This window comes from Aristolochia californica, unplaced genomic scaffold (genome assembly GCF_029961685.1).
Source record: "Aristolochia californica isolate CCGP_79_NKW_82.1479 unplaced genomic scaffold, dmAriCali1.0.hap1 SCAF_1, whole genome shotgun sequence".
Taxonomy (NCBI): Eukaryota; Viridiplantae; Streptophyta; class Magnoliopsida; order Piperales; family Aristolochiaceae; genus Aristolochia; species Aristolochia californica.
The window spans coordinates 58,783,750-58,795,647 of NW_027181770.1; the positions used below are offsets into that span (position 1 = coordinate 58,783,750).

The 11,898-nt window shown below is 35.2% G+C and overlaps 2 protein-coding genes across 2 annotated transcripts; one reads left to right on the forward strand and one right to left on the reverse strand.

Moving 5' to 3' along the window:
- Nucleotides 1-740: 740 nt before the first annotated feature.
- On the reverse strand, nucleotides 741-5,264 carry LOC137953123 (mitochondrial phosphate carrier protein 3, mitochondrial-like). The gene is made up of 6 exons (XM_068800358.1): nucleotides 4,739-5,264; nucleotides 4,109-4,470; nucleotides 3,917-3,960; nucleotides 1,409-1,623; nucleotides 1,188-1,312; nucleotides 741-1,062 (listed from the first exon to the last, which is right to left on the reverse strand). The coding sequence occupies exons 1-6, from the start codon at nucleotides 5,066-5,068 to the stop codon at nucleotides 996-998; spliced, it is 1,143 nt and encodes a 380-aa protein (XP_068656459.1). The 5' UTR covers nucleotides 5,069-5,264; the 3' UTR covers nucleotides 741-995.
- Nucleotides 5,265-10,194: 4,930 nt separating this feature from the next.
- Nucleotides 10,195-11,792, forward strand: LOC137963500 (acyl carrier protein 1, chloroplastic-like). The gene is made up of 4 exons (XM_068810615.1): nucleotides 10,195-10,322; nucleotides 11,042-11,128; nucleotides 11,222-11,344; nucleotides 11,434-11,792. Exons 1-4 carry the CDS (start codon nucleotides 10,254-10,256, stop codon nucleotides 11,566-11,568), a joined length of 414 nt encoding a protein of 137 aa, XP_068666716.1. The 5' UTR covers nucleotides 10,195-10,253; the 3' UTR covers nucleotides 11,569-11,792.
- The last annotated feature ends 106 nt before the right edge of the window (nucleotides 11,793-11,898 follow it).

Here is an 11,898-nt window from a genome sequence, read left to right on the forward strand (position 1 = left end):
CGCAACATCGACGACGCCAATTCAAACTCTACACCAATAAGGGAAAAAGAAAACAGCACGCTGAATCTCTGAATGGTGCCGCGAAAATTTTAAAAAGAAAAAAACTCCGGTATGCATGGTGACGATCAAGAAGAACATAAAGGAGAAAACGAAAAAAGAAAAGAAAGGATAGAATCTTCTCGCGCGATGAAGAGCCTCTTGGAAAAATTCAATATCTCAATCCTCCTTGCTTCCTCCCTCATCAGGCCTGATTTTCCCCCTCACGATTATGGGGAGAGAGGCTTCTGATGAGGGAGGAGGAAGAAGGATAGAGGTATTGAATTCGATTTGATGGAGGCCCCCTTTCGTCATTCTTGCCGCTATCGCACAGAGACTGGTAGGCGACGAAGCGCTTCAATTCTTTTTAAACTATTTGTTTCTCCCAATTTTCATCTCAAACCGTTGAATAATGCAGATTCATCGGAGCCGTTGGATAAGAGTGTGAGGCAGAAGGCATCTCTACCATGCGTAGGGTTCAGTCACCTGGCGATTTGGACCAATGATATCAAAGTTTGATAAGTTTCTCCGACTGGTACTTAGAGATGCCGTTCTCCTAGAGTGGAATTCAGGTGAAGCACAACTATCACCGATAAAACATTTTTTCTTTTCATAAAATTATTGTCAGCCATCGATACCATAGTTCATCTTACGACTTTCAACAAGCGGAATGATCAAATTTTGAATACTGAATACTCCAGTAATGGTAAAAAGCCCAAAATTTTGACAGACTCTACACCATCTGTCGTTATTACTAGCTCGAACGCAAGAGTTTCAAAAATAAAAATAAAAACACAAAAGGAAAAAGAAGAAAAAAATCTCCAAAAAACAAATTATCTCATTATTAAACCTAAATCATTGGTACTTGTAGGATGACGCAAAAATAAAATAAAAATTCAATGAAGGTGAAAACCCTTCCTTCAAGCTTAGGTTAATCTGCAAGAAGACGGTATTCAAATTCAAGCTACAGCCTTGGCTGCAACTTCGGCAACTGGGGCAGCCGGAGCAACTCCACCGGTTGTTGGCCTGGCATATCACAAAGTTGGATAGGAAAACATAAATTAAAATGGATAACTGAACACGAGCAACATGAATAAAGTTCATCAGAGCTATTTTCAACAAGGTCAGAGAAAAACGGAGAAGAAACTTACAGTCCAACAAAAACCTTGAAGGCATCGTAAATACCCCACTGAGCGCCTGTCAGTGTGCCAATCATAACAATTCGAAGTGGTAGGCCACGAGTGAAGAGACCCCATAACCCAAGCTTTTTCACAGCCTGAAAATATATATAAATAGAAAAAAAATCATGTCAACAAAACCTACACATGAAAAACTCCATGATACAGCTTATAGGAAGGATGAATATGCTTACATCGCCCACTGTAGCCCCCTTTGCATTGTTAAGGAAAGACACAAGATTGTCTGCAGGATGAGAGACAATAGCACACAACACACCAGCAACATAACCACCAGCAAAACTGATACCTAGTTGCAAACTTTTACTGCACTGCTCCTTCGGTGTAGGAATGCTGTACTTGTAAATCATCTCCACAATTGTTTCAAAAGATGCAAACTTCATCATCGTATCTGCAATGACCAATTTTCTCAATTAAGAACAACTTAACTCACAAATAAATGTTGCACAGCCAAAATTTAGGCAAATTCAACAAGTTCTATAGAATTGGTAATGACAATGCGGATCACCATTCTACGAGTCTAGAAGCTTATAACCTGGTACAGTTTTAACCAGAATGATTTTCATTCTTCATACATCAAGAACATTTCATCTCTTAAAATTGGCTTAAACACAACAAAATAAAAATCATGACACCATAAAAATTGTCCACCATTGCATTAGAGTACAACTCCATCATGGAGAGAAGAGACTCAAGCAGATAAGGTGATTCCATATCCACACATGCGAAATCTAGGAAGTCATTATGTGATTCCAAGAAGATATATGTGTGAAAGAAATGATAATCTATATTGCAAAGTAATCCATGGAAGGTAAAAAAAAACTGAGCCTCATCACCAATCCTTCCAGAGCTTAACAAATACATGACAGCATAAAAAATTTCCACCATTGCAGAGTACAGCTCGAATCCAACTTTGGACAGTGAAAACTCAAGCAGATATGTTCATTCACTATCCTCACATGCAAAATCCTGGATACCCTTTTAAAATTTCATGAAGATAAATGTGTTACAAAAGAAAAAAAAAAATCGATACAACACATTAAAGAAACAATGGAAAGAAAACATGAACCCAGACAGAATTATTACAGGTAAAATAAGTTGTTCAGAATGTGCAGAAACAAAAATAATTTTAAATATAATCAAGGGATCAAAAGCATTTATTAATTTACACCACTTCATCGGCTTTCAACTTCACTAGACATTAAACATGAAGAACACAAACACAGAAGAAAACCTGCCTTCTGCACAGATAATATTTTGAAAATCATGAGCAGATTTCAAACAATAACTATTTGCAGAATGTAGCTAAAAAGAAGGGCAGCTAAAACAAAAAAAAATCACACAATAAAAATTTACAGCTAGACCACTTCTCACTTATTGATGCATCTTGATGTCAAGAAATGAACATTCCCAAATACTAGAAAGACATAACATTTTGTATGCCACAAACTACAACAAGACAGACTATTCTGACTCATAAGAGATGCATGATACACAATCTCCACTCCAACACTAAACAGAGAGGACCAAAGCTTAGATGTTACTTCACTACTCATACATGTGAAATCATGAAAATCATGATGGGATTCTAAGAAGTAATACATCCGAAAGATCAAAAAGCTACATCAAGAAAAAATCAACAGAAAACAACTATAAAAAGTAAACAAGTTGGTGTAGCACAAACAAACTCAAATCTAATTTTAGACTATTATTATTGTAAGCCACGTCATTGGAGTGCATCTCCAGTAACTTGGAGAAGTCTCAAGCAGAGAGGCTAACTTGCTATCTGCACAAATAAAATCTTGAAATTCATGAGCAGACTTTCAATAAGAACTATGTGCAGAACAAAAGGACGGAAAGTAATGAAAAAACAAAACAAGAGAATTAATAACGTGGTACAGACATGACACCAGATAACATATTTAGTAACTGCATCAATATACTTAAACCAAGAGACAGATCCTTCAGTTCAGTGAAGCAAAAAACTTGGTGAAAACTGACCTATCCACCAGGTACAATATATGCAGAAAGAGTCATAAAACTTCAGTTTGCTATTCTGGCCAGAGATAGACGGCAATAAAAGATCAAATAATTAATAAAAGATAAATAACTATTTCTAACTTCAGAAAATGAGTAAGTTATTTATAAATTCTTCATAGAAAAACTACAAATCCAATGACATGGCATACAAAAACATCATTTGAATATAAAAATGCAAGCACACTAATTAAGACAAAAATGCAAAACATGCAGAAGAACTTGTAGAAAAGATTAAACAAGCAGCAACCGCTGAAATTTTTAATATGAAACATCAAAAGCACATCCAAACCAGGTATAAAGAAAGATCATTAATACAAGAAAACCATACCAGGAGATTAGGTCAAAGTGAAAAACAACAACACAGATTAAGCAGAGTCAATACAATCAGATGAAGAAACATCTAACAAAATGCTATATGTAGTCCCTCAAGAACATGCCCAACACATACTCAGCACAATCAGCTTTATTTTATTTTTTCAAAGAAAGCCCAGAGAACATACTAATATGATATCTCGTATATTATTCACAGGTCATTCATGGTGGCAAAGAGGTATAGACAACTAAGTAGAAGAGCTCTCAAACAAGAATTAAACAGATAATAACAAAACAAGAATAAAACAAGAACATATTGGTTCGCAGCTTACATGGAATTTGACGCCCCCACAGAGGTACAATCCCCTTGTACAATCTGCAAAATAGTAGCCAACATTAGAAAAGCTAAAGAGAGGATAAAAATCTAAATATTTGAAGTGAAATATAAAAATATGAAGAGGTGAAATATAACAATAAGTAGAGGCTCCTAAAATGAAGTAGAAACATCAAAAGGAATATCATACCCAAGAGCTCCTTCAGATTTCACAAACTTCGGTAACCCATCAGACAATCCTCTAGCAAATCCAGGTTGAGTTTGAACACGAACTTTCACAGCTTCCATTGGGCACAGAGCAACATCAGCTATCAATTCAGCAGATGCAGACCCCGCAAGATAGATCAAGGTTTTATATTTGGCAGCATACTCAGGTCCAGCGAGGTCAGAGTAGTACTTCTTGAAGAATTCATAGAAACCAAACTTGCAGGCCCCCTGTGCACTGTAACCTAAAAGAGTTGGCACCCAACCCCTGAAGAAACCTCGGACCCCCTGTTCCTTCAGCAGGACACCGAAACCAGAGGTAATACTCTTGTACTTTGCAGGATCAATCTGAAAGCAGAGAAACAACAGATTAATGCTCCAAAGATCCAAGTTTTTACCCATAAAATGAGACAATAATAGGAAACCAATATCCATTACTGAAAAAACTTAAGGGAAAAAAGAATGATAAAGGCGTTACGAAGCACATCGATAAGCAAAAGAGAACTGTACGCTACCAATACCTCGCAGATCTAATCATCAGCTCATTCTAGCAAACAGAAACAAAAAAGTAAAAAGGCACGATCCGCATGAACCCGTGACTCCAAGAGTTACGAACCTGCATATTGCACTTAACGAGATCAAGGGGCGTAACAGTCATGTGCGTGAGCCCACAGCTCAAGATCCCACCGGCCGTGCACGCGGCGTAGAAAGCCGGAGAGTACATCTCGATCTTCCCGGGCTCGCTGGGAGCAGGAATGACGAATGGCTTGGAGGAGAGTCCATGAGATGTGGAAAATGCGACCGAGGTCTGAAGCAACGAGGATGAGGGAGACGAGAACCCGCGCGTCTTGCTAAGGAGCCCGTCCATGTTCAAGGCCTGTGCCGAGGAGGTAGAGTAGAGGTGGCTGGGGACGAGCGATCGGCGAGAGCTTTCCCACAGATCCATCGCGACGACAATGAGATCGACGAAGAAGGAAACGAAGGCAATGGAGCTTTAGAGACCCGGAGAGTAGGAGCGATGCCTGGAATTCGAAGGAAAAGCGAAGAATTTGATTAGGGTTTGGACGCGAGAAAACCTAGGGTTGGTTTTCCCCCTGGGTTCTCACTGTCCAAGTAGTCCAGAACCAGATTCCGTTGCCGCTGGCTCCGTTGGCGTCATAAATAGAAAAGTCTCTCCGGGGTAGCCTCCCGACTTCGGCCTCTATATCGATGAAATGACCTGCGATGCCATTTCAAATTTGACCGCTGAAATAGAATGAAAATAAAATTTATAATTCTGAAAGCTCACTTGCATGTTTAATATTATTAATGAAATTTATAAACATAAGAAAAGGAGGATTTTAATTTTAAAATTAATTAAAATTAATTAATAAAAATATTTTTCATTATGGTGTGTGTAATAATATAATTAAGGCAAATAAAACTATAATATTAGCAAATTAACTCTTGTTATTTTTATTTTTAAGACATGTAAAATAATTATATAAAAATATTAATTTAATTTTTATTTTATGTTAGTATGTTTTTTTGTAGCCCTTTTACATACTTAACCTAAGAATTTTATAATAATTGAAATTCTTATTTAAGATATAGTTATTTTATAATAAAATAAAATAAATATTTATCAAAACAATTATAAAATAATAAAAAATCCTCACATAAGGTAGGCCAGACCAATAAGGTTACTTCACTCTTAAAATAAAATATTAATTTTATATTGTATAATAAACATTTTAAAAATATTGAGAAAATTTCATAAAAAATAGACAATCTAAAATTATATTAAAAGGTGACTTAGTTTTTATAAAAAATAATTTATTTAAATCAAAATACTCAAACCATATATTTAACGTGTCAATTTAGGGAGGTGGTGGTAGGAAAGAAGTTAAAAAAATAAAAAATAAGGGTACTGATGTAAATATGGAAGAAAGTAGTTGCGTTTGTGGGAAGGAAATGAAATTCTAGCGCAGCGCTTTAGCGTGAGGAAATTTGGAAGGAATCTTCCAGGAAAGATTTGGTTTCGGTCATTCGAGACCCAATCGCGTGAGGGCATGTGCAAAATTTTGGTCAGTGGCATTCCACGCTATTTGTGTCTAGAGCCCTTTAAGAAATTGACGGACCTCCTTGAACATGTCTTCCATCCCACTTAACCGAAATCATGGGTCAGAGTGACGGCAGAAGAGGCAAAGTCTGACCCCTGACTAATTCAAATCGGTCTATATCCATGTTTTTGGTTCTCAAATATGTAATTAGGTAAATAGATAAAATTGCCACCCCTGAATAAATAGATGATTAATAAGAAAAAACATTCCCTTATATAGAAGATAACTTGACCCTGTTAGTGCCTTTTCCAGGAAATGCTATAAAGACATTTATAATAGAATATACATTTTCAGGGACCATTATTGCCTTTTGTTTATTGAAAATAATTTTTTAACTATAAATTCTTATTAGAAAAAATCATATAATTTTTTAAGTAAAATTTTCTAGTCAATATGAGCCAGAAAACGTATGAAAAAATTTGAATAAGTATTTGACAATTGATGTTGTAATATTTTCAGCACAAGGAAATGTTCATGGTAATTTTGTATTTGATATTTTATTTTACTAATAATTCGTTAGATAATTATGGTAATGTATGAGATTGATTATTACTTTATATTTATTTCCTGCAAAAGGCACAAACAAGTTAATTTTATTTTCTTTAAAAAATAAAAAATTTCCATGTAATTTCCTCGTAAGACACTAAGGGGGGGTTAGTCCACAATGAAGTGGAAAATTGAATTGAAGTGAGATGAATTGCTTCCACTTCAACTCATGTTTGGGTGTTAGTCCAGGCCAGTTGAAGTGGCTGGAAAACAGATTCCAGTGTCATTTTCTAAATAAAGAAGAGAATGAGTAACCTTTTATGATTATAGTTTATTATAAATTAAAACAATAATTACGTGTGACTACAATAAATTATATAAAATTAATAAAAAAAATTAAAAAATAACATAAGGGAATATAATAAATAAACCTAATGGTTTAATTAATTATAACAATTGGATAATTAAACCAATTAATGATTATAGTTGATTATAAATTAAAACAATAATTACGTGTGACTACAATAAATTATATAAAATAAAACAAATAAAAAAATAACATAAGGGAATATAATAAATAAACCTAATGGTTTAATTAATTATAGCAATTGGATAATTAACCAATTAATGATTAAAATTCATTATAAATTAATATACTAATTACGTGTGACTAGAATAAATTATATAAAATTAATAAAAATTAAAAAAAACATAAGGGAATATAATAAATAAACATAAGGGTTTAATTAATTATAGCAATTGGATAATTAACCAATTAATGATTACAATTCATTATAAAATAATATACTAATTACGTGTGACTAGAATAAATTATATAAAATTAATAAAAATTAAAAAATAACATAAGGGAATATAATAAATAAACCTAATTGTTTAATTAATTATAGCAATTGCATAATTAAACCAATTACTGATTAAAGTTTATTATAAATTAATATACTAATTACGTGTGACTAGAATAAATTATTTAAATTACATAAAACAGTTAAAAATAACATAAATGAATATAATTAATAAATAAATTATTTTTTAATAACATAATATATAGTATAAAAATACTTAATAAATTAAAATACTTACTAAATAAAATTAAAACACGTGACAAAAAGGTATAAAATGACAACAATGAAAATAATTAGAGTAAATTATTTTTAACAACGAGTTTGTGCGTTGAACATCATCAACTTACTAGTTTAGTAGATACGAACGACAACATACATGTTCAAATGCAATAAAATACAACCACTAATAATCACTCCACATGTTAGTTGCTATGGCATCTCAAAATTGTGCAGCTCTAGTGGATTCTAATGCATGAAGCCTCCGCATTGTTATTGATAGGTTGTCTTCATCCCCAAGATCATCGCTATCATCGCTATCTTCATCCAAATTTTCACCTGCTAATTGGACCTCATCACCTCCTCCACCTACCGCATCATCGGAATCATCATCTTCCAATTCAAACATATCATTGTAATCCTCTTTACGTATATAATTGTGTAATATGCAACAAGCTATTACAATTTTCATCTGGATCTTATAGGAAAACGGAGGAGCGACTTTAAACATTTGGAATCGAGCTTTTAAAGCACCAAAAGTTCGTTCAATAGTATTCCTCAAAGATGAGTGCCTTTGGTTGAATAGCTCTTTATCATTTCTAGGAAAGTTGTCTCCAAATTTTTGTAGATGATAACGAGTTCCTCGATATGGAGCTAAAAATCCTGACATATTTGCATAACCAGCATCGACTAGATAATATTTACCTACAATACAAAATATTTTTCACATAAGATAATTGAAGATAAAATAAAAAAAATACTACATAACAATATATTATTTACCTTCAGGCCTAAAGACTAAACCCTAGACCTTAAAACCCTAAAAGTCCCAAACCCCAACTCTAATCCCGAAATTAAACCCTATCAACACGAATTTGAACCCTAAATCCCATAAACCCTAACCCTAAATCCCAAATTAGGCCACAATCAAGATAAATTACACACAAAAATTAAAGTTAACTCAAACACAACACTAAATTAGTTGAAAAAAAAATTAGGGTTTTGGATTACCTTATGAAATTTGGGGGAAATCACCGCTGAATGGGAAAATGTAAGCCCAATGGAAGAAATCGACGCCTAATTGTCGAAAATCAAAGAAGATTGAAGGAAATCAAAGGATATTGAAATCGGAATAGGTTAAATCAAAGAAAATCGGTGGAGGAGGAAAGAGAAGAGCGAGAACGAGAAGGGAGAGGGATGCCGAGAGTGACAAGAGATGGAGGCCTAGAGGGAAAAGAGAGAGGGAGAAGGAAGAGAAAGGCCGAGAGAGAAAGAGACGAGAGAGGGAGATGGGGCGAAAACGAGAGATAACAAAAAAAAGTAGAGGGAGCAGAGAGAGCGAAAACGAGAGCAAAAGGTCGGGCGAAAAAATTTGTCGGGAGACAAAGGCCGAGAGAGAAAGAGACGAGAGAGGGAGATGGGGCAAAAACGAGAGATAACAAAAGAAAGTAGAGGGAGCAAAGACAACAGTGGGAGCAGAGAACAAAAACGAGAGCCAGTAGAGGGAGCAAAGAGAGCGAAAACGAGAGCAGAAGGTCGGGCGAAAAAATTCGTCGGGAGACAAAGGCCGAGCGAGAGGAGAGGAGAAGAGGAAATGAGAGGAATTTTTAGTTTTGGGGGGGGGGGGGGGTGAATCGTGGTAAGTGAATGATTTGAAAAAAAAGGGTGGAATCAGTTTTTCGTTGTTTTTGCCTGAGGAGATGAAACGGTGTTATCTTGCTTCAATTCAAATCATTGTGGACTAACACCTTATTTGTGATGACCTAGGTAATGCGGGGAGAATTCATTCCACTTCATTGTGGCCTAACCCCCCCTAATAGGATTTTATCTAACATCCTAGGAAAAAATATTTCTATATTTTTTTGGGATATAAATTTCCAACCAATAGCCCTAAAGGGGCCTTAGTTCACATTAAATAATATTTTAAAAAATAATATAAATAATAAATATTTTTATAATAGTGTTGTTTATATTTTAAAATTTTGTTTGATTTTATGTATTATAAATTAAATATTTCATTTACCCAGTTTTTACCCATTTACCTAATTTTTCACCAATAATCTAAAAATAAATGAGTAATGAAACACTCTTTTACTCATTAGGATAAAAAAATGTTCTTTAAGTATTTAAAATAATTAAATCAGATAACCAAATAACCTCTTTTTTTGTATTTTATATAATTTAGAGCAGCAGCAGACCCAGCTGAAGACATTTTAAACTGTAGCCAACTGTAGGGATTTGGTACTCCTGCATTGGACCCATTATCGGCCAATCAAACATCAGTCATCACCCTGAAGTAGATAGGCTTTTGGAGGCGCATGGCTGCCGCTCGGACTCCAACCCCGGATTTTTCACACCATTTAATTCCCTCCTCTGCTCTTTCTATATATAGTCTAGTACACTATCATCATCTCTTCCGGTTTAGATTCCTTTCATTCCTCCGGGATAGAGCTTGCCTGCTTCAATGGCCTCTGTTTCCGCTACTTGCTGTAAGTTGGGTTCTTCTTTGAAGCTTCCCAGAGGAAGCTCTCAGGTGAATGTCCTCCTCCTGTTTTGTAGTTTTGCTTGGATTCTCATATTTGTCTTTCCCTTTTTCAATTTGGGTGGATTTGATGGTGTTTGCTGGGGTGGCGACGGGTTTATTTGGTCAGTGACTCCAATTGTTGTGCGTTATGAGTGTTAGCTTTTCTTTTCTGATGGGATTGATGCCAAGTCCCCTGAAATTTGATACTCGTTGCAGACAAGTTCCATGTTCATTACTAATTCTGCTTTTACTGCATTTGTTTAGTTTGAACCCTTAAGATGTAGATTCATACCGCATTTGTGGAGATATTGGTTTATAAAATATTTTGCAGTTTGTTTACTTCTTCATTTACTGGGAAAGAGAATCAGTAGCTACTGGATATTGGATAAATAGCTACTGGCTACCATCTGCCGCACCTCATCTGTACCTTTTCCAGTTTCTGGCACTGAGTTAAAATTGGATTTTAATTATCTAATAAATCCAGAATTTGGTTCTTGGGACATGCACAATTTTCAAAAGGCGCCATATGAAATTATGAGTTCAAAGCTCTGCTTATTAGCTAGAGTTGGTTGCCTGCATTGGATTCAGGACAGAGTCATCCCGGTGAAATCTGGGTCAGGTTGCTTGAGAGCAAAGGCTTGGATTCAGGGCAAGTCATCAAACCCTGTAATTGACTCTATGCTATTACTTTCCTAACAAAATTTACTTGAACAAAAAAACCTGTGCAGTCGTCAGGAAAGCTTTCCAGCTTAAAGATGGTCTCTGTGAGCAGATTCCCTTCTCTGCAATCCTCCCGTTTCTTCATCTGCTGCTCGGTAAATTGCTCAGCCTTTACAATGTCGATTCTTAATGGACTCAGAAACGCTTTTGTAGTTTAAAGTTTCTGATAGTTTTACCTGACTGAACAGGCTAAGCCAGAGACTGTGGATAAGGTGTGTGAGATAGTCAGAAATCAACTTGCTCTTCCTCCTGAGTCTCCCCTTACTCCTGATTCCAAGTTTGCCGCCCTTGGTGCTGATTCACTTGACACAGTAGGTCTCCCATACCCCACTCTCCACTCACCCGTTATTGCAAGACTGGATTTCTAATAGTTTTTTTGCATGAGAAATTTATTTTACAGGTGGAGATTGTAATGGCCCTGGAGGATGCATTTAACATTAGTGTTGAAGAGGAAAGCTCACAAAACATAACATCAGTGCAAGAAGCTGCGGACATGATTGAGAAGCTGGTGGAGAAGAAGACCGAGGCAGCTTAGGTTTGATGAAGAGAAGAGTATGAAGAGGATAAGTTTAGCAATTTTGGGTTTGCAGAAGAGCAGATCAGTGTTTTCTCGTGAATTTGGAATTGTTGAAGAGCAGGTTTGTGATTGGAGACTAGCTTTAACAATTAAAATTTTCTGGATTTGTTATTGTAATTTAGGCAAGGATTTTTTTAGAGAAAAAATCTAAGGATTTCATTCTTCCGAGTTCAGATCTGCTGTAAACTTAGTTAACTATTCAAGTAAGCAGAATTTTTAAATACGTTCACGAAATTCACAAAAAACTATAAAGTGGACAATATATACCTCCACCCATGGCAGACAAAT

Bases quoted from the DNA above. Each gene is read 5' to 3' on its own strand.
- LOC137963500 (XM_068810615.1), top strand. From the start codon at position 10,254: ATGGCCTCTGTTTCCGCTACTTGCTGTAAGTTGGGTTCTTCTTTGAAG. The intron at 11,129-11,221 runs GTAAATTGCTCA...CTGACTGAACAG, and splicing joins GTTTCTTCATCTGCTGCTCG to GCTAAGCCAGAGACTGTGGA. The intron at 11,345-11,433 runs GTAGGTCTCCCA...TTTATTTTACAG, and splicing joins GTGCTGATTCACTTGACACA to GTGGAGATTGTAATGGCCCT.
- LOC137953123 (XM_068800358.1), bottom strand. From the start codon at position 5,068: ATGGATCTGTGGGAAAGCTCTCGCCGATCGCTCGTCCCCAGCCACCTC. The intron at 3,961-4,108 runs GTATGATATTCC...ACTATTTTGCAG, and splicing joins AAATCTGAAGGAGCTCTTGG to ATTGTACAAGGGGATTGTAC. The intron at 1,063-1,187 runs GTAAGTTTCTTC...GTGATATGCCAG, and splicing joins TTCAAGGTTTTTGTTGGACT to GCCAACAACCGGTGGAGTTG.